Source organism: Nannobrachium achirus (assembly GCF_963921795.1).
Source record: "Nannobrachium achirus genome assembly, chromosome: 20".
NCBI lineage: Eukaryota > Metazoa > Chordata > Actinopteri > Myctophiformes > Myctophidae > Nannobrachium > Nannobrachium achirus.
The window spans coordinates 3,471,587-3,494,602 of record NC_137827.1 but is presented as its reverse complement, the minus strand read 5'-3'; the positions used below and the strand labels follow the sequence as shown (position 1 = coordinate 3,494,602).

The 23,016-nt window shown below is 45.1% G+C and overlaps 1 protein-coding gene across 1 annotated transcript; it reads right to left on the bottom strand.

Annotated features, from left to right (window-relative positions):
- Positions 1-15,538: 15,538 nt before the first annotated feature.
- On the bottom strand, positions 15,539-16,579 carry LOC308305501 (arginase, non-hepatic 1-like; the record flags this gene model as incomplete). Its single annotated transcript, XM_080750298.1, has 1 exon — positions 15,539-16,579. The coding sequence occupies one exon, from the start codon at positions 16,577-16,579 to the stop codon at positions 15,539-15,541; it is 1,041 nt and encodes a 346-aa protein (XP_080606424.1).
- Positions 16,580-23,016: the final 6,437 nt, after the last annotated feature.

Genomic DNA, 23,016 nt, shown 5'->3' with positions numbered 1-23,016 from the left:
TTACCATCTGGGCTTGCTTCGGGCAGACCCCATGTAAGGGGCGTGCCATTTTTTCAAATTCTTTAGCAGGTGATTGGATGGGGCCGTCTGTCTATCACAGTCTGGGAGTGCCAACTCCAACCACTCATATTGGCCTGTCTGCATGACGTTACACCCAGAATCCGCCTCCTGGGTTTCCACGTGGTCTGCAGTCAGACTCTATTGGCTCAGAGCCGCTCAGAGCCCGCCCGTAGCTGCCGCTGATTCGTCCGGTCTGGGACTTTACGAGTGATAGCAACTCTCCCCGAGCAGTCTCAGATGGTAAAGTAGGGCGGTATACGCACTGCTGCCACCATCTGGTGGAGTCAGGTTATAGCATTTGTAGACTGTGGAACAGTTGTCTGGCTACACCAGACCACACCACCATACCTTCATGTCCCGGCTCTTGGTCGCCGCCTCCTCCCTCAGCGCGGCGACCCTCGCCCTCTCCTCCCGACGCAGGAACCCGAAGAGCGCGTCGGTCCTCTGGCGCACGCCGGCCTCCGCCTCCCGCAGCGCGGCGTGGCGTCTCGCCAGCAGCTGGGCGTCGCCCCTGGCCTCGTCGTAAACCTCCGCTCTCCTCCTCAGCGGCTCCAGCGAGTCGCGGAGCTCCTCTCTGAGACGTCGCGCCACTTCCTCCACCGCTCTGAACCTGTTTGGTTTTGGTTTGGTTTGTTTTGTTTGTAGTTTATAAAGGTAGATCATGAGCACATCAGGGATCAACATCCATGAAATAATGATTGGTAATGTCTGTCAGCTAGGGCATAACAATATAGTAACTGCATCAAAATATCGTTTTTAACTTAAAAAATCTAAGTATATCGAAATGAAAACAGCTCAAATCGTACTGTATCTTTGATTTTTGTATCGTATCGAATCGGCAGTGCAAAGAATCGATTGTATCGATACTACCTATACTTGTCCATTATATTTAGCATTTTAAGAAGAAAAGATTAAAAGGAGGGGTTTAATTACTTTTCCTTTCCATATAGCTACACTGGTCTATCGATAAATGTGTGTAATCTCTGGGTTCATGTCAAGGTGCAGGTTTGTCAATATACAATGTCCATGTATTTGGCAGATAATCACTGTGTTTACTTATTTATATCCATAATAATACATGTTTCCCTTAAAAACCTGCACTATCCACACCTTTCACACAGATTTAATTTCTCTGCTAAATACTATATCAATTTTAAATCATTGAATCGAATCGTATCGCCATGAATGAACCAATACTGTCCATGTATCGTATCATCAACCATGTATCGTGATATGTATCGAATCACTATTAAAATGTATCGTTACACCCCTTACTGTCAGCGTATCTTCCCAGTGAAACAGACCTGTGTTCTTTATGTTGGTCAGCGCCACGGCACGCCAAACACGCCATCTGCTGGTGGTCCAGACACGCCACACATGCCATCTGCTGGTGTTCCAGACACGCCACACACGCCATCTGCTGGTGTTCCAGACACGCCACACACGCCATCTGCTGGTGGTCCAGACACGCCAAACACGCCATCTGCTGGTGGTCCAGACACGCCAAACACGCCATCTGCTGGTGGTCCAGACACGCCACACACGCCATCTGCTGGTGGTCCAGACACGCCAAACACGCCATCTCCTGGTGGTCCAGACACGCCACACACGCCATCTGCTGGTGGTCCAGACACGCCACACATGCCATCTCCTGGTGGTCCAGACAGAAGAGGCTGATCTTCTGGCCGTGCAGCGGGCACATCAGGACCTCGGCTCTCGCCGGGGAAGCGGCTGGGGAGTTCTCACACATCGTGGGCTTTGCTGCCCAGCGTTCCTCCTGACAGGCTTTGCAGACGCCGTGGCGACACGAGGAGGACGGCGGGACGGGGGGTGTGGGGAGCTGGCGGCGGCGGCACGCCGGACAGCGGAGCTCCCGTTCCGGGCGGGTCGGACGGGAGGAGGAGGAAGCCATTTTTTGTCTGACCCGGTAGCACCGCCTCTTCCTGGGCTGTTCACTGAGGATGAGAGGAGACTGGGAGTTCAGTGATAGAATTATGAGTACAGTTGCAGTCCATCTGGGTTCATGATCAGTGTAGCAGTAATAGTAGTTGTACTGGTGGTCGTAGCCAGTGGGGGGAGAAGCACTCAGATGTGTTGATTACTGTACAAGTGTAGGCTATACGGTATGTGCGTTGGCTCTCGCCAACGTGCCTGGCACTTTGGCTGACTGGTCAGCGCGCATACCTGGCAAATCGGGGTCCCGGGTTCGCCTCGCGGCCGTGACGCTACATTGGTGGCAGCGGTACAGAGGGGAAGTATTCATCCCCGGCGGCGGTGTAGGCCTGTCCGGCTAGTAGTCGACGACTGTTCCCCCCTGAGTTGCGTTTGAACCCCCCGGTTTCAAAGTCGATCTTAGATCCTGGCCGGCGCGCGTGGTCGCGCTTCCAGGTAGAGGGGACGACTGTAGGCTATACGGTATGTGCGTTGGCTCTCGCCAACGTGCCTGGCACTTTGGCTGACTGGTCAGCGCGCATACCTGGCAAATCGGGGTCCCGGGTTCGCCTCCCGGCCGTGACGCTACACAAGTAGCATTAATTACTACCACAACATACAACTATTGTGTTGTAGTACTCAGGTCAGTGACTCGTCTCCAGTCAGAATTTTCATCTTGTGCAAAATAATAGCAGGAACTGTGAACTGTTCAAGATGTTAAAGAGCAATACATTTAACTTATATTATTATTCAAAGAAAAGGATAAATACCTACGGACCACAAGGTCTCGGTTTAAGGCCAGATTAGATCAGATTCCTGGCCAGATCATTTGCTACATACTGTATGCCACTTCCTTCCCTATACCCTCTCTCAGGGTCGTGCACCAAATTCTGGGCCCTGGGTAGTGCATGGGTACAAGGACTCACTGTGGGGCCCCTGTGCTTTAACTATTGAAAAATAGCAGATATACAAGCTCACAGCTTGTAGATCTGCTATTTTAGGAAGGAATCTTGAAAATCATTGAATATTTCAAATCCTTCTAAGGTTTTTTGAAAAAAATAATATATATATATATATATATATATATATATATATATATATATATATATATATATATATACATATATATATATATATATATACATATATATATATATGTATATATATATGTATATATATGTATATATATATGTTTCTATGTCAGTGGTGCTAAAACCTTTTCATGTGTATTTGGCCACAGACCCCCATCTCAAAATATTTAGTTCCAGGGACCCCCCCCCCAGAAGCAAAATTTGAGTTACAAACATTTGCTTTGAAAACAGTATATTCAAATATATTTGAATACAGTATATTCAAAGATCTGCACACATTTTCACGACGTTTCAAAAATAGCAGATCTACAAGCTCGCAGCGCGGCACTCTGTGCCAGGTTTAGCTTGTTAAGTGACACATTTAGGCATGTATTCATAGACTTGGTTGCTTGTTTCTCTCGCATATAATCTGGCAACACTGGTCCTAGCGGTGTTGCCAGGTCTTGCTTGTTAAGCGATACGTTTGGTTATGTATTCATAGACCTGGTTGCTTGTTTCCCTCACATATAATCTGGCAACACTGGTCTAGAGCAGCAGTGTTCCTGTTCTGTTCCTGAAACACAGAATAACATGTTGAATTTGTTCAAATCAGACATGTTGTAATCTGTAGCCTTGATACCAGACTGTCATATATTGATCATTTTAGCATGGCTTTAATTACAACTGATTAAAAACTCAGGACAATGGATAAACAGTAATCAGGATTATGATGTTGTTTGGACGTGGCTGACTGTTGGGGAGACTGAATCTGATGGTGAGTTTATGACTAATCTTTCATAAACAGTATTTCCTGCCTGGCCGCCGTGCCAATTCATGTTGTTATCATTTAACTCTCCTACTGCCAGATTATTTATTTATTTATTGGGTCTGGTGCCATCAAAAAGCGGCTTACCTTTGCGACGTTATAGCAGATAGACAGACATTTTTTTTTTTTTTTTTTTTTTTATTGTGCAATAGTGCACTTTGGTCTGCCAGGCAGCAGAGGGCGGCGTCATGCAAGAATGAATGTGAATTTGCCTGTTATGTGTTGAAGAAGAAGAAGACCAGTCACTGGCCACAGAGCCTTACAGCCAGAGGAAATCAACAAGGAAGTGAATTGTTCTCCGTTGATCTAACGCATAATGGATTTTTTACACCATCACCGCGGAAAATGTGTTTACAGTAAACGGCCGCGCGACCCCTCATCAGCTTACAGTCATCAGACGAACGAACCGAACGAGCGCCGTATTGGCATCGAGGTTCTGTAAAAAATGGGGCGAACGTTAACGTTCAAAGCGTGGGGAGAGTTAAGATGAGATATGGCTGCCATTGGTTGCTATGATGAGGGTTCAGAATCAGAAGCAAGGCTGGCCTGTGTTGTTTGTTGTGATTTGATTTGATGACATGAGTGGCTATAGCTGTCTGTCTGTCTGTCTGTCTGTCTGTCTGTCTGTCTGTCTGTCTGTCTGTCTGTCTGTCTGTCTGTCTGTCTGTGCATCACCTGTATGTTTTGCTATGATTTCTCAATCATAGCATAGCCGCAAATCGGTTGAATCTAGGGTTGCAATACCTCCCATAGGCAGCCAATGCATCAAAACAGTTTATTTTTTTGCTATCTGATTGTATTAAACGTCAAACTCGCCAATATTGGGGCTGTAGGGAAAGCTTGGAGTATCCTCTTTCTATCTGCAAAGTGTTTGTTTCATAAAAACCCAATGTAGACATGTTATGAGTTATATCTGTCAATAAATCCGAGAAGACATGTTTTTTTTTGTTTGTGTTGAACTTCGGAAGCACTCGTCTTCTATAAAGCCATGTCCCGCTGCCTCCTGCATTAGGCTATGTCTATGTGACATTTAGAACCAGCTGGTACACAGGACCACTGAGTGACTTCCCACGAGCGCTTCCAAACTCCAGCACTTAGAAAAAATAATCACCTGAACTGAATTTCTTGATAGAAAGTAGCTCATAACATATAGGCTAGGTTTTTATGAAACAAACACTTTGCAGACAGAAAGAGGATACTCCAAGCTTTCCATACAGCCCCAATATCTAGAGTGAATGGCAAATTGAGTCAAAGTGATTGGCAAAGTGACTTAAACATCGTTTAATGCAATCAGATAGGACTTTTCTGTTTGGTGTATGGGCTGTCAAGGCAAGAAAGTAGTTTTTTTTTTTTTGCCACTCACTAGGCTATGATGATGATGTCACTCGCATACCCTCTATTGGTGAGTTTGATGCTGTTTAATACAATCAAATAGCAATAGCAATAGCTCCTTTCGTTCCTGTATTTACCTTTTTTTATATTTTTATATTTTATATTGGTAAATACAGTTCCTTGCTTGTAGATTGGGTCTCTCTGATACGCATCGCTACCACTGTCTGGTCTCGGACGAATACAGCGTCGCTCAGATGTTGTTGAGATGCTTTAAAGATACCCAGAACTGCACTAGGAGAGCGCGGAAACGTGTGCGAAGCGCCGCAAATCGGCGATGCCGTTAAGTATCATTAATTTATCTGTGAAAATTTAGTTGCTTTTTCCAAACTGTATCTTGCTTCCTTATTACGTCACATGTCCCGCCTCCCCACGGCGTCTTTTGGCTAGCTGGTAGTGTCAGCCTGTCTCTGATAGATCAGAGGCAGGAACGTAGCCAACCACACCGCGGGGAGGCGGGATATGGAAGCGAGATACAGTTTGGAAAAAAGCTACTAAATTTTCACAGATAAATTAATGATACTTAACGGCATCGCCGATTTGCGGCGCTTCGCACACGTTTCCGCGCTCTGCTAGTGCAGTTCTGGGTATCTTTAAAGAATCTCAACAACATCTGAGCGACGCTGTATTCGTCCGAGACCAGACAGTGGTAGCGATGCGTATCAGAGAGAGTGAACTAAGGAGCAAGGGACCCCATAATCACCGACGTCAAAATATAAAAAGAGGTGATTTTGGGGTCCTCAGAGGGGCTATGGCAGCCTATGGGAGGAATTGCAACCCTAGATTCAAAACGATTTAAACGATGTTGCAATTTGCGGTTAATCATAGCCTATCGATTTCTCATGTACAGTTACAAAGGCAGAGTGCAGTAAACTACGTTCAAGAATTTCACCAAAAAATGGGTTTAAAAGTGTTACAGCTGATCAGCCAAATGAGATAAAGGCATAAAAGTGATATTACACTGATTGTATATCTGTTCTTGAGCTAATTGTTCATCCCCCAATATCATGAAGGCTAATTTGACCTTTGGGCGACACAAATAAGTCGGTGTGTCCGAAAACGTAGTTACTGCACTCTGCCTTTGTAGGGCAGAGTAGCCTATCAATGCTTGTTGGCCCCGCAGTCAACCATGTGGGCGTGTGAATTATTTTTAAAAAGGGTCAGTGGCGACCTCTTAAGGCTCGTCACACTTGCTGTTACAGCAAAGATTGCGAAAGCAATCTGCAATCTGCGTTCAACCGAGTCAGAATCGCGGCAAGACGCCCTACAGCCTGTCTCACCCAGTGGTGTCAGTTCAGCAAAAGCTGGGGTATGGCAAAGATGGGAGTCCTCATGGAAAAGAGGCATTACATTTTGTATAACACGGTTCTATTGTGAAAATAGCAGATCTACTTGCTCACAGCATGTAGATCGGCTATTTTCACGATGTCTGAAAAAAAAATATATAGTTTTGTCAGTTTTTTACACAGGTTTATTTCCCCCCCTACATGCTCACAACGCCTCGCAGCGCGAGGCGTTGTGAGCATGTAGATCTGCTATTTTCACAATAGAACCGTGTTATCCAAAATGTAATGCCTCTTTTCCATGAGGACTCCCATCTTTGCCATACCCTAGCTTTGGCTGAGCTGATGCCACTGCGTTTAACCACTTTAACCCTATCTACAAACTCACAACGTGTCTCATTGCTCGTGAGAAACACTTATTTTTGGAACATGTAAAAACAACACAAATCTCGTACGGGGGTTTCCTGACACAACATGTTTTCTTATGGCGTTCCACAAGAAGAAAATAAACCAGTAAGACTCCCTAATCGGGAGATAAGCGACCGTCAGGCCGCAGTTTTGCTATGATTTCTCAATCATAGCATAGCCGCAAATCGGTTGAATCTAGGGTTGCAATACCTCCCATAGGCAGCCAATCCATCAAAACAGTTTATTTTTTTGCTATCTGATTGTATTAAACGTCAAACTCGCCAATATTGGGGCTGTAGGGAAAGCTTGGAGTATCCTCTTTCTATCTGCAAAGTGTTTGTTTCATAAAAACCCAATGTAGACATGTTATGAGTTATATCTGTCAATAAATCCGAGAAGACATGTTTTTTTTTGTTTGTGTTGAACTTCGGAAGCACTCGTCTTCTATAAAGCCATGTCCCGCTGCCTCCTGCATTAGGCTATGTCTATGTGACATTTAGAACCAGCTGGTACACAGGACCACTGAGTGACTTCCCACGAGCGCTTCCAAACTCCAGCACTTAGAAAAAATAATCACCTGAACTGAATTTCTTGATAGAAAGTAGCTCATAACATATAGGCTAGGTTTTTATGAAACAAACACTTTGCAGACAGAAAGAGGATACTCCAAGCTTTCCATACAGCCCCAATTTCTAGAGTGAATGGCAAATTGAGTCAAAGTGATTGGCAAAGTGACTTAAACATCGTTTAATGCAATCAGATAGGACTTTTCTGTTTGGTGTATGGGCTGTCAAGGCAAGAAAGTAGTTTTTTTTTTTTTTGCCACTCACTAGGCTATGATGATGATGTCACTCGCATACCCTCTATTGGTGAGTTTGATGCTGTTTAATACAATCAAATAGCAATAGCAATAGCTCCTTTCGTTCCTGTATTTACCTTTTTTTATATTTTTATATTTTATATTGGTAAATACAGTTCCTTGCTTGTAGATTGGGTCTCTCTGATACGCAGCGCTACCACTGTCTGGTCTCGGACGAATACAGCGTCGCTCAGATGTTGTTGAGATGCTTTAAAGATACCCAGAACTGCACTAGGAGAGCGCGGAAACGTGTGCGAAGCGCCGCAAATCGGCGATGCCGTTAAGTATCATTAATTTATCTGTGAAAATTTAGTTGCTTTTTCCAAACTGTATCTTGCTTCCTTATTACGTCACATGTCCCGCCTCCCCACGGCGTCTTTTGGCTAGCTGGTGTCAGCCTGTCTCTGATAGATCAGAGGCAGGAACGTAGCCAACCACACCGCGGGGAGGCGGGATATGGAAGCGAGATACAGTTTGGAAAAAAGCTACTAAATTTTCACAGATAAATTAATGATACTTAAAGGAGCTATGGTCAACTTTTTCTTGAAAAACGGATGCTAAAATAAAAATAATGTTTCGAAAGTATTTTATAAAAAAATAAGCTTCATATATGTGTTTCAATTAAAAAATGACCACAAAAAGCGTAAAATAATGGTAAAATAATCATTTTGGCCATTGTCAGACCGACACTTTGTTTACATTCTAGTCTATAGACTAGGATGTAAACAAAGTGTCGGCCCTACAATGAAAAAGTTGACTATAGCTCCTTTAACGGCATCGCCGATTTGCGGCGCTTCGCACACGTTTCCGCGCTCTGCTAGTGCAGTTCTGGGTATCTTTAAAGAATCTCAACAACATCTGAGCGACGCTGTATTCGTCCGAGACCAGACAGTGGTAGCGATGCGTATCAGAGAGAGTGAACTAAGGAGCAAGGGACCCCATAATCACCGACGTCAAAATATAAAAAGAGGTGATTTTGGGGTCCTGAGAGGGGCTATGGCAGCCTATGGGAGGAATTGCAACCCTAGATTCAAAACGATTTAAACGATGTTGCAATTTGCGGTTAATCATAGCCTATCGATTTCTCATGTACAGTTACAAAGGCAGAGTGCAGTAAACTACGTTCAAGAATTTCACCAAAAAATGGGTTTAAAAGTGTTACAGCTGATCAGCCAAATGAGATAAAGGCATAAAAGTGATATTACACTGATTGTATATCTGTTCTTGAGCTAATTGTTCATCCCCCAATATCATGAAGGCTAATTTGACCTTTGGGTGACACAAATAAGTCGGTGTGTCCGAAAACGTAATTACTGCACTCTGCCTTTGTAGGGCAGAGTAGCCTATCAATGCTTGTTGGCCCCGCAGTCAACCATGTGGGCGTGTGAATTATTTTTAAACGGGGTCAGTGGCGACCTCTTAAGGCTCGTCACACTTGCTGTTACAGCAAAGATTGCGAAAGCAATCTGCAATCTGCGTTCAACCGAGTCAGAATCGCGGCAAGACACCCTACAGCCTGTCTCACCCAGTGGCGTCAGTTCAGCAAAAGCTGGGGTATGGCAAAGATGGGAGTCATCATGGAAAAGAGGCATTACATTTTGTATAACACGGTTCTATTGTGAAAATAGCAGGTCTACATGCTCACAGCATGTAGATCGGCTATTTTCACGATGTCTGAAAAAAAAATATATAGTTTTGTCAGTTTTTTACACAGGTTTATTTCCCCCCCTACATGCTCACAACGCCTCGCAGCGCGAGGCGTTGTGAGCATGTAGATCTGCTATTTTCACAATAGAACCGTGTTATCCAAAATGTAATGCCTCTTTTCCATGAGGACTCCCATCTTTGCCATACCCTAGCTTTGGCTGAACTGATGCCACTGCGTTTAACCACTTTAACCCTATCTACAAACTCACAACGTGTCTCATTGCTCGTGAGAAACACTTATTTTTGGAACATGTAAAAACAACACAAATCTCGTACGGGGGTTTCCTGACACAACATGTTTTCTTATGGCGTTCCACAAGAAGAAAATAAACCAGTAAGACTCCCTAATCGGGAGATAAGCGACCGTCAGGCCGCAGCGTGAAAAAAAAAAGTGTTTGTGTTTTGTGGCCTGATGGTGGCGCTATATGGGAGAGATCAATGTTGATGACATGAGTGTAGACATACTGTATACCGATTTGCGTGATTTTAGGGCAAAATCTGTAGGAGTAGTGTCAAACAAATGTGTTTTAAAAAATCAGCATGAAGGTGGCGCTAAATGGGACAGATCCATGTTGATGAGATGAGTGTAGAGCAAGTGTGTACAGATTTGCGTAACTCTAGCGCAAAATCTGTAGGAGCAGTGTCCAAAAATGTGTTTTGCAAGAATCGGCCTCATGGTGGCGCTAGAAGAGGGTCATGTGAGAATTGATGGGTTTGTGGTTTGGCAGGCAAGGAGTGTGTGTGCAAAATTTGGCATGGATCGGGGCAACGGTGGCAGAGATATGAGCAGGGCAAAAGTGTGACGTGTGATGTGTGACTGACTGACTGACTGACTGACTGACGGACTGACTGACGGACAGCTGGTCAATAAACATCGATTTGGGGGTCCTTGACATGTCAAAAGGTTGAGAACCACTGGTTTACTGCAGTGGTTCTCAACCTATTCAGGCCGAGACCCCCACAATAATTTTAACAGGGGACCCCCCACCCTGACGAGCAATAAGAGTTGAGGAATTACGTTTTGTACAGTATAACACAGTAGTTTTATTGTGAAAATAGAAGAGGCATTGTGAGCATGTAGGTATTTTAAAAATACTTGCTTCTAATATTTGACAATTTGGTCAATGTTCAATTTGTCAACTAGGTATTAAAAAGTCCTTAAATTGTCACACAAACTTGGTTGGTTTGTTTACTGTTGAGAGAGAAAACAATGTTGCAAAGGACAACTTTGTTTTTGTTTTTTTACAACAAGGGTTCATATTTCAGATGGTCATTAGAGAAAAGCAAAGATGAATATAAAATATACTAAAATGGCTAAAACAATAGAAAGCAGTAAATGAAAACATTTTAACACTCATCTTTTCTTTTATCCAATTACAATCTAAAATTTGAACCCTTGTAAAACAAAACTATGTTGTCCTTTTAAGTTAATCATCTGGGGACCCTCCAAAATAATCTGGGGACCCCCTGGGGGTCCTCCTCCTGACCCACAGGTTGCTTTAAACCTACCTTTAACTGGGAACAGTGGGGTGGATCCGCGGGCACAGAAGAGCCCGACGCGTTGGGTCTGAGGAGGTTAGATTTCTCTGATCCGACGTGTTGGGTCTGAGAACGTTGGGTTTCTCTGATCCGATGAGTTGGGTCTGAGGATGTTGGGTTTCTCTGATCCGATGAGTTGAGTCTGAGGAGGTTGGGTTTCTCTGATCCGACGTGTTGGGTCTGAGAACGTTGGGTTTCTCTGATCCGATGAGTTGGGTCTGAGGAGGTTGGGTTTCTCTGATCCGACGTGTTGGGTCTGAGAACGTTGGGTTTCTCTGATCCGATGAGTTGGGTCTGAGGAGGTTGGGTTTCTCTGATCCGATGAGTTGGGTCTGAGGACGCTGGGTTTCTCTGAAGCTTGGGTTCTGGTAGAAGTAGTGTGATGATCATAGGCGATTTTAAGGGGTTTCTATGGGTCGCCAGGAGGTGCAAAAAGTGTCTGTTATTTAGCTCTGGTGGCGAATTTGGTGGTGAACTACTCCTAAAGACTCTCTCTTAAATGTATTTTACACACAAGTTGTTGCAAAAATAAGTAAATAAATCATACAGATATATGCTCATGGTGTCTAGAAAAAGCACAGTGTATATTGTATTACAATTTAGGTAAAAAATAAACCTTCCAAACCCATTAAAACAACAGGATAAACCGTACAAAATCAGAAAATGTTTGCACGCGCGCGCAAGTGTGCGTGCGTGCGTGAGGAACCCAGCCTTGCACCCCCTGCTAGAAGAGGCTAGAATCGATGACCTACCTCAGACTGAGACAGACTGACAGGAATGAGTTATTGTAGAAGACAGACAGACAGACAGGCAGGCAGACAGACAGGCAGGCAGGCAGGCAGGCAGGCAGGCAGGCAGGCAGGCAGGCAGACAGACAGACAGACAGACAGACAGACAGACAGACAGACAGACAGACAGAGCTGTTTTGCACATAGAGGTCCGATCAAAGAGACTTTGATTGGCATTTCTGCTGAATGAAGGAGGGGTCAGGGGGGGGGGGGGGGGGGGGGGCTGAGTGGGACTGAGTTACCAGGGCCCAAGGTGGAGGGGCCTTACTTATTCTATAGTTTAGCTGTTGAAAAAATAGCAGATCTAGTAGATCTGCTATTTTTGAAAATCTTTGAATATATATATTTGTTTTACAGTATAAGTTTACACTGCATTGCTGTTGTATAAGGCAGGGACGTGCTGGGCCCCTGATTCAGCCCGGGAAAAAGAGTTGTAGAGGCCCTCATTGCGCGCTATAGAGAGAGATCTCTCTCTATAGCGCTGCTGCTACTCAAAGATCTGCCATTTCAGATCATCACAAGTGACAAGCCTGTGGGCCAATTACTGTACATGAGTTATATTTCGTCGTCGTCGGGTGGAAACCTTGTATGTCCAAAACCGTTTGTTTTGTATTTATCATTTTAAAAATTATTTAGTGAAAACAGCCGATCTACAAGCACACAACGCCTCGCGGGGTGCGAGGCGTTGTGATCTGCTGTTTTCACTACTTTTGTGCGACGGCCTTGTACGATGAAGCAGGGCTTTGCTTTGCGAAAAAATGTACAAATTTGAAACTTGTAGATACGAGGCTTCTGTCCCGCTTTTCCCAATGGCCAGCACGTCCCTGGTATAAGGACACTACTACTCACTATTAAGCCAGACCCTACGTCATTGGCTGACGTGGCAGTCAGCTGATCATTTGCCAACTACTTAACGTATAACATAATTCCAGGTCTTAATGGGTTAATGAATGTTGATATCAGAACCTTTTTTCTATGTTTTCAACAAATCCGTGCACACTAATGACCATCTCTACTATTCACTGTTTTAGGTTGTAACTAAAGTTTTTAATTTTAATACTCTATTTGCTATTTTATAAAGATTTGAATACATTTTATACACATTCTGCATGATGAGCACTTTAATTAAATGTTGATGATACCAATAGGTTTGTACTTTTACTTTCAAGTACATTTTGAATTCCAGACGTTGACTTGAAACAGAGTATTTCTGTATTGATACTTGATACTTGATACTTTGATACTTTTCCCCAGGCCAAAAATCCACTCGTCCGAGACAGTTCGCCCTCCTGGCCCCCAAGCTGTGGAATAAACTCCCTGTCGCACTTAGAACAACAGACTCACTCGCTACCTTTCGCCGTGGACTGAAGACTCACCTTTTCAGACTCCACCTAAACCCTTAGCACTACTGAAACACTCAATGACCATACATGAAGCTAGTTAGCATTTTTTGTAGGTTTTTAGAATCCTTTTCTTTACTGATTATATAGTTTTTTAGATTGATATTCATATGCATTTGCTATATTGTTGTTGATATTCTGACATGTTATCTTGTTTATTATAGTGATGTATTACTCTGCTTTTTTGTAAGTCGCTTTGGATAAAAGCGTCTGCTAAATGCCTAAACTGTTTACTCTAGATCAGGGGTCTTCAACGTTTTCAGGCCAAGGACCCCTTAATTGAGAGAGAGATGAAGCAGGGACCCCCACAACCTTTTCATAGATTCCATAGTTTCATTGTTTTGACAGCACGATCGATCATCTGTGTATTTTGGATTCATGTCAATTTGTGTTTTCAGTGTGTTTTTTAACCACTTGAATCGCCAAGACTTAATAAAGTTGACATTTCATTCTGTACTTAGTCTGCGCTTTTTCCCCCTCTACACCAAAGCTCTTTGCCAAAAATAGACGATTTACAAGCTCACAACGCCTTGTAGATCTGCTATTTTTGGCTAAAGTTCTCAGAATAAGGACACTAGGGTTCAAGTGGTTTATATAAGAAAAAGGAGAAGAAAAAAGTTTCTATCACACAAAGATTTGGAGGACCCCCTGTAGTAAATCTGAGGACCCCCTAGGGGTCCCGGACCCCCTGTTGAAGACCCCTGCTCTAGATAAAACATGTGAGTAGCTTTGACAACAGTGATTAAGTGGATAATGAGGAGGACATTGGTGAGATAAGGTCATCATAGCCGTGTGCCTTAATCAGACCAGTCCTCTGTCCACAGCTGCTGCTGCTGAGTTAATCAGCAACATTGTTGATTTCCACAGCAACTTTGTGTTTTGTTTAGTTCAGGCCAGGGGTCCTCAACGTTTACAGGCCAAGGACGTCGAGGTCCAAATATCGCTGCACAATATGTCGTGTACGGTAATTACCGTAGGAGCTCGCGGGGGCTGTGAGGAGAGCATGGAAAGGTCTTGAAAGATACATAACGTATCTCTCCGGCCAAAATGTCTAGACATCGAATATAATACGACTGCATATTTTGAGGATGTGTTTTATAGAATAGAATATCGTGTTATATTCGGTATAATACGGTATCTTTCAGGACCTTTCCATGCTCTCCTCACAGCCCCCGCGAGCTCCTACGGTAATTACCGTACACGACATATTGCGCAGCAAAATTTGGACCTCGGCTCATTTCACCTCCCGTTTGGCAAAGTCGGATGGCTTTGGCGTTGAACTTATCGGGTGCGTGTGCGTTGTTCCCGCGAACATCGGCATGGATGACGGGCCACATGAGATCTTTAGTGTGGAAGTTTAATCCAAACAGCAACTGAAGCTACAGCTGCCTATGGTTCCTGTTTACAAGTCGCATCTGAATGACGAAACGGGCCGCTGAGCTTGATGGGAAATGTAGTGTTTTTTATACCCCAGCAGTATGCAGTATGGACTGTATTCTATTCTGATACACATTATGAGGAGCTGATTTTATCCCCATAGTATATGAAAAATCCCTTTTATGTCCATATATGGAGATCCTCCTGATGCCAGGGGAACCAAATCCCTTTTATGACCATATATGGAGATATGGAGATCCCTGTTTGGCCAGGGGAAACAAATCCCTTTTATGCCCATATATGGAGATCCCTATGTGTCCATTGGATCTCCCTATATGTGTCCGGTAGTCGGTAGAGCTCTCGCCTTTGTACCGCAAGGTCATGGGTTCGATTCCGGCCACCGCCAACTCGGCGTATGAGTAGCACGGCTTGGCAAGTCGTGCGGCAAGTACTGGGAGCTGATGGTAGGTGTGGCGCTCCACCTCAGCAGTCCATCTCCCAGGGGTCTAGTGCATTGTAACGGGGACAGACTCCCGCGTGTTACCGGCCGATACCGACAATAAGCCACTCCCGACCTACTTTGGATCTCCCTATGTGTGCACTGGATAATAGGGATATGCTTATTCCCCATAATAGCTCAGGGGTAGAGAAGGGGTAGAGAAACCGTTATTAGAGCACGAAGGGTTCCCAGTTCGAATCCGGGCTCCCCCTGAGTTAATGTCGAAGGGTCCTTGAGCAAGACTCTGAACCCCTAATTGCTCCCGGTGAGCAGGTTGGTGCCTTGCATGGTTTCCTCCGCCACCGGTGTATGAATGTGTGCGACGCGAATGGGTGAATGTAATGCACAATCTCTGTAAAGCGCTTTGGATAAAAGCGCTATATAAATGCACCATTTACCATTTACCATTTATAATCAGCTTGTCGCCCTCTCGTTTGTCCAAAGGCGGACGCGATGACGTCCACGGCCAGCTTGGCGGTGGCCTCCCCAGCCCCCCCTCCCCCCAGCGCCGGGTTGACCTCCATCAGGTCCATGACGGCCAGCCGACCCGTCCTGTGGACCTCCTCGGCCACGTAGATCCCCTCCCGGTAGCTCAGGCCGCCGCTCACCGGCGTCCCCGTGGCGGGCGCCACAGACGGGTCGAAGGCGTCGATGTCGAAGCTCAGGTGGATCGACGTACGCCTCTCCCACTTGCTCCCGGACAGCAGGTGATGGAGAGCCCTCTCCATGACGCGTTCCATGCCGAGGAGGTCCACGTCGCGCATGGTGAAGGTCAGCACGTCGAGGCTCTCCAGGAGCCTGCGCTCGGCGGGGTCCACGTCCCGCAGGCCCACGTAGACCAGGTCCCTGGAGGACAGGCAGGGCCACACCGACTGGAAGCCGGGGACGACGGCGGACGTCTGCTCCCGCAGCTCCCGGAGCAGGAACGCCACCGACTGGCCGTGGAGGTTCCCGGAGGGCGACGTCTCCGGCGTGTTCACGTCGGCGTGGGCGTCGACCCAGAGGACGCCCAGGCCGGGGCGGCACAGCGCGTGGCCGCACACCGAGCCCACGGACATGCTGTGGTCGCCGCCGAGCACCACGCAGCGGTATCCGCGGCCGACGGCATTTCGGACGGCGTCCGAGACGCGGCGGTTGGCCTCGGCGACGGCGCGAGGGAAGAGCGCTTTCCTGAAGGGCTCGTCCGTTGTCGTCGGGGGCTTGTCGTTGACGGCGTCGCCGAAGTCGCAGACGCGGTGCCCCAGCGCCGAGAGCCTCTCGATCAGACCCGCGTCTCTGATGGCTTTGGGTCCGCGTTCCACGCCCGCCCTTCCCTGGCCTTTGGAGAACGGAGCGCCGACTATCGACACTCCTTGGCAGACCGACTGCCAACCTCGTTGTTGGCAGTGGCTGTGTTTGAGTGGCGTTCTCAGTAGATGAAGCAGTGATCGTCTCAGAGCCATTCTTCTCGGACAGATCTAAATGGTTGTGGTGGCTGTTCGCGCTAATAGATAGACTGCGACCCCTTTCTATATGGGGCTCTTAAGCTGTGACATCATTTTGTAGTCAGACCCCCAAGCAGATTTATTGTCAATATGGGCAGTGCTGTGTCCCTCGCTATTTCAACAGATCTGAGACAAAAATAACGACTACAGTATAATTCTACCACTTTCCTGTCAACAGCAAAGAGAAGAAAAATGTGTTTATAGTAAAAAGATTCGCGGGCGTTGGTGCCTCTTGGGACCAGAAGTTCACCTACGCCTACAAAATGATGTCAGACTTAAGAGCCCCATAGTGTTTGGCTTGATGCCCGTGTCATTCCACTGATGTCACAATGACTCAGCCATATTCGTACATATATATGGACTGAGTTTCACGTCAACATAATAATTGTGACCATAGGTCACAGTTTAGTATCAGAACCGTCACATCTTGTCCGTGGCAGTGCGGGTAACGCTTGTCTTTTTTTGTTGATTGACTCTCACGCTCTGACATCACTGTGATGCCAGGGGAACCAAATCCCTTTTATGACCATATATGGAGTTCCTTATTGGAGCTGACTCCATCACCTAGATCTCCATAAATGAAATTTAAAAAAAATGCCTCTCGACGTAACACATTTTGGCACATCCAGATGTGCCAATTTCCCCCACAATGCACCTGGATTCTGTTCTTCCGCGTGCTTCAAACCGCCACTGAGCAACTTGCATTGAAATGAATAGCTGGGGACGGGGCAGTCCGTTCTCTATATTAGGGCATTAACGACTATATAAGGGAATTATCGCTTTGCGAGGCGTTGTGAGCATGTAGATCTGCTATTTTCACAATAGAACCATGTTACACCAAATGTAATGTAGCACTGTAATATTGGATCATTCCGTTCTTGACAATAAGCAAGAATATATGTGTTTTTAAAGCGTTTTGTGAGTAAAACGTTGCTTCTGGGTGGTCCCTGGAATGAAATATTTTGAGATGGGGGTCCGTGGCCAAATACATATCATGCTGGGGGTCCTTGACATGAAAAGGTTTGAGCACCACTCACATAGAAACATGAGTATTTCAGAAACCTGTTTAGGATATAGGATCGGGTAAAAAAAAAGTCTTACACAATTTTTCACAATTTAAAATAACATTTGCAGATCTACAGTGAGCTTGTAGATCTGCAATGTTTCACTATGTAAAGCGAAGAATAATGGTTAAAGAGGTGGTGCCATTATTCCCCCCCCCCCCCCCCCCCCTCTAAAACATGATTATCAGGTATTATGATTATACTAGGAGGAAGATTTTTTCCAAAAAAGTATACAGAAAGAGTTAAAATTGGGTTTTCTTGTGGCCACACCCCCAGTTCATTAAGTATGCATGGATGTCATGGTGGGTGGTGACCCAGCTGAAGTTAGCCACACCCCACAGTGTTGGGTGAATGGTAATTAGGGGAGAAGTTGATACACACGTATGTGTGTTTTTTAACTGACACTTTTGACCACAAGGTGGCAGCCTCCAAGAGAAAACAAACAAATACCAAGAGAATACATAATTGCTTATAAAAACCACACCAGGGGGTCTAATGAAGTACTTTCAACCTCCTAGACACATGAAAAACAGAAAAAGTACAAAACTATGGCACCACCTCTTTAAAGTAATACTGTGCAATAATGCCCAGTCTATTTCCCGGTCGCTGTGGGCGCTGAGGGCGTGTTCCTCCCTCCACATCATCAGCGCCCACACCCTAGGTGGGGTTGGCGATAGGGCCTTTCAGTGTGGAGTTTGCATGTTCTCCCCGTGTCTCCTAGGGTAGATACCCTCACAAAAACATGCAGTAATCCTGGTCTCTATACTGCCTCCCCCTGGCCAGCCGGGGCGCCTGATGGAGGGGAAAGGCACTGGTTGGAATAACCTGTTCCTTCCACGCGCTACGTCCAACCCGGGGAATTCCCCACTGTCAGGTGAAAAGAAACAACTTGGACTACTCATGCATTGAAGGAAGCATGAGGTCAGTCCGTTGTCTCCCCAGGCGTGGCAGAGGGAGAGCAGAGCCCAGGATTACATAGGCAATTGGCACTGGGTGAAAAATGGGTTACAAAATCGTGGGATAAAAATTATAAGAATAATTTCCGGTCTAAATGTGATAAACCTCAAGCCACAATAGTTTGGGAACCGCTTATTTTATGAACACGCATTTTGAATAGTGTACACATACGTAAAAAAAAAACTTATTTTATGATCACGCATTTTGAATAGTGTACACACACGTAAAAAACATGAACACGAGAGCAATGTTGTCCACTGCTGCATGTACTCCTGGCCAGAGTATTAATTTAGCCCAGGGGTACAGGGGGTCCAGGTCCATCAACAGGGGGTCCGGGACCCCTAGGGGATACCTGAGGAGAACTTTAGCCAAAAATAGCAGATCTACAAGCTTGTAGATCCTCCCCCTTAGTGGTGCGTGCGTGCGTGCGTGCGTGCGTGCGTGCGTGCGTGCGTGCGTGCGTGCGTGCGAGAGAGAGAGAGAGGGAGAGAGAGAGAGAGAGAGAGAGAGAGAGAGAGAGAGAGAGAACTCGAATGCAGCATCTTAAAGAATTGCCTTCTCTGCCCTCTCTGTGTCAAGCATCAAAAATAGCCCACCTCCAAGCTCACAACGCGTCGCAGCGTTGTGAGCTTGGAGGTCTGCTATTTTCAATATTTTTCACCAAAAGGCCCTTTTAGAAATGTCAGCTCCTGCCTCTGTAACATTCTCTGCACGTCCCACTCACGCACGCAAGCACGCACGAGGGGCGCAGCCAGAACAGAGAAATAGGCTGGCCCTGGCAACTTCAGGGTGGTCACAGGTGGGGACGTGCGCACAAGTGAGATTTCTGGATTATTTCAGTTGCAATCTCTCAAATGTGTACGTTTCTTCGCAAAGTAAAGCCCTGCTTCATCATCCAAGGCTGTCACATAACAATGAAAACAGCTTTTAGGTCAATGGGAAGGCGTTGTGTGCTTGTGAAAACAAGCACACAACCCCTCGCACCGCGAGGCGTTGTGTGCTTGTAGATCGGCTGTTTTCACTAGTTTAAATAATTTTTAATACAATATTGGCTTTCAAGCAGTTTCAAGGGGCACACTTGACCCTTCTCAGGGGCACAACAAAGGTCCCCAGGCACAGTGGTTGAGAAACACTGTTCTAAAGTATGCTACTTTTGAAGCTGTAATGCAGGGGCGGGCAACTTTGATGATTGAGACTAGGGCCACATTTTATGTTGTTACTGTTGAGCAAAAAAAACATCTCCAGTAATTGTAGCAAAAACAGCCAATCCACAAGCTTTGTAGATCGCATTATCTTTTGTCCTTTTCTTTTTTATTGGAATCCTGAAATGTAACATTTTGATTTAATTTCAACTGCATTTAGTTATAGCCTACTTATGTTAACGTTATAAACTTAAATCCACACTGGACTAACATTTTAATACTACTATGGGCTACAAGCAGTGTTGGGCAAATTACTTAAAAAAGGTAATTAGTTATAGTTACTAGTTACTTCTCCAAAAAGGTAACTGAGTTAGTAACAAATTAGTAAGTAAATATAAGTATTTTTTTAAGTAAATTAGAGTAAAAAAAATCGATTCAGACAGATTACAGTATTTTCTGCCTTTCATTCTTTTCAAGGAAAAAAATACCTTATATTGCTTTTTTGATGCCTTCCATTATTATTCTCAAGGGAGAAAAAAATACCTCATGTCATTTTGCTTCACGTGTGGACACAGAGAGGAGGGGAGATCTGTCGCAAATAAAACTAAACTAAACAAAGGTTTAGGCAGTTATACATCGACATTTAATCTCTGCATAAGGATTTAAGGATGCTAGCTAATGATTCCAAGAAGAGCTGTTATCAACAATCACAGAGTATTTTGTTGGGACTGGAAATTACTTAATGAGCTTCTGGTGTGGATTCTTGCAACTCCGTGAGTCATTTATTTATTTATTTTTGCAAGACCGACACACGGGGGCTTTCTCTCTCTCTCTTTCTCTGCACCCTTTCTCTGCACCCTCTCTCTCTCTCTCTCTCTCTCTCTCGACACACGACACGGGGGCTTTCTCTCTCTCTTTCTCTGCACCCTCTCTCTCTCTCTCTCTCTCTATCTCTGCACCCTCTCTCTCTCTCTCTCTCTCTCTCTCTCTCTCTCTCTCTCGACACATGACACGGGGGCTTTCTCTCTCTCTTTCTCTGCACCCTCTCTCTCTCTCTCTCTTTCTCTGCACCCTCTCTCTCTCTCTCTCTCTCTCGACACACGACACGGGGGCTTTCTCTCTCTCTTTCTCTGCACCCTCTCTCTCTCTCTCTCTTTCTCTGCACCCTCTCTCTCTCTCTCTCTCTCTCTCTCTCTCTCTCTCTCTCTCAACCATCGTGACAGCTGGGGACGCTTGTAACGGAGCACATTTCATTGTCAGTAACGGTAGCGGCGTTGTAGCGATGGAAATTGTAATTAATTAGATTACCCGTTACTGAAAAAAATAGCGGCGTTATGTAACGCTGTTTATTTAAACGCCGTTATACCCAACACTGGCTACAAGTAGTCATTCAACTACCACACTAGGCTAACGCGGACCAGTTTGTGTAGGCTGGGCGGGCGCGGCGAGTCTCACCGCAAGTTTCCGACCAATAGCATGTGTTCTCCTCCCCCTCCCCCCTCTGCTGCTCTGCTCAGTGCAGAGAACGCTGCTGCGTCATGACGTCAACACATTCGGTGTGACGTTCTCTGCACTCTGATTGGTTAGGGAAATTCTACACTTCCTCCAACAGTGATCATAACACGATTGCCCAGGCTTCATTTTCTTCCGATCGCCAAATGAAGCCTGGGTTTCCAAGGCTATTCAACTACTAATATAGACTGAAGTAATTAAAGTGGGTCATGTTCGCATGTTTGGAATTGTAACAGCTGAAATCAATAATATATCAGAGTTCTGATATTAACCTGCGGGCCGCATTAACACTGCAAGACCGAAATTAATTTCTACTTGCCAAAACATTTTATTTTATTTTTTTTAAATCTGATGGTGTTGTAGGAGTCCTAATCACAGGAAAATGTAATGTTTTTGTAAGCCCCCCCCCCCCCCCCCTGAGCCGCCGGTTGCCCATGCATGCTGTCGTGTGACGCTGTAGAGCAGTGTTTCTCAACCACTGTGCCTGGGGACCTTTGGTGTGCCCCTGAGAAGGGTCAAGTGTGCCCCTTGAAACTGCTTGAAAGCCAGTATTGTATTTATCATTTTAAAAAATTATTTAAACTAGAGAAAGCAGCCAATGTACAAGCACGGGCGCGGTGCGAGGCGTTGTGTGCTTGTAGATTTGCTGTTTTCACTACTGCTGTGCGACAGCCTTGTATGATGAAGCAGGGCTTTACTTTGAGAAGAAACGTACACATTTGAAACTTGGGAGATACAAGGTTTCTTCCCGACAGTGACGATATTTACACCCCCGTATTATGTTGGTGTGCCCATGGATTCTTGAGACATGAAAAGTGTGCCCATGCAGAAGAAAGGTTGAGAAACACTGCACTAGTTTATGGCTCTACAATTACACAACTGGTGCTACCCACTGATGCAATGTAGCCCAAATGTAACAACAAGTAGTTTAACAAGATATGTATGTGCACACACACATTGACTACATTCTAAGAATTTATTTATTAAAATTCAAGGAGTGCACAGACGTGCAAATTAATTACAATATCACTGAATTCCTTCGGCTGTAATTGATAACATGCAGTTAAGAGTAGCCAACATAATACAAAAACATCAGAATCAGTCTCTCAAACAGAGAATATATACAAACGTAAAACTTGATTCAGTTCAGTTGAAAACTGTGCCATAATATGTGCCTGTTTAAGTTCTTGTGTTTCAATACAATACATTATGTTAGGGCCTCAAACACACATTTAAAGCACATGCTTTATGCTTGCCCTGGGGGGAGGCAGTGACAATTAATTCCCTATGTAAGTCACATGGTTTTGAAGAAGCAAGCTGCTTTAAGCTGCCCTTAGGGCAAGAAGCAGCCATGAAGAAAGTTGCTTCTTCTAAACCATATGACTTCCATAGGGAATGAATTGGAACTGCTTTACCACCCGCCTCCCCCCAGGGCAAGTGTAAAGCATGTGCTTTAAATGTGTGTCTGAGGCCTTAGGGACAACAGTTAATAGAAAGTGAAATTGCTTTTCTTAACCACCATCTTACTTATGGGGTGCCTAATTAACACAGGTCCATTCAATAGTTTCCCCAGACTTTTTATGCCCTTTATTATTGCTGCAATATACTTTTGTTGTTTCATTTCTCTGTTATAGTGTCCATATTGTTTATGACATGTCTATTAATGTTTCATTTGTAATAGATGCATAGAGTCCACATCGACGCCATTTTATTTTCCTTT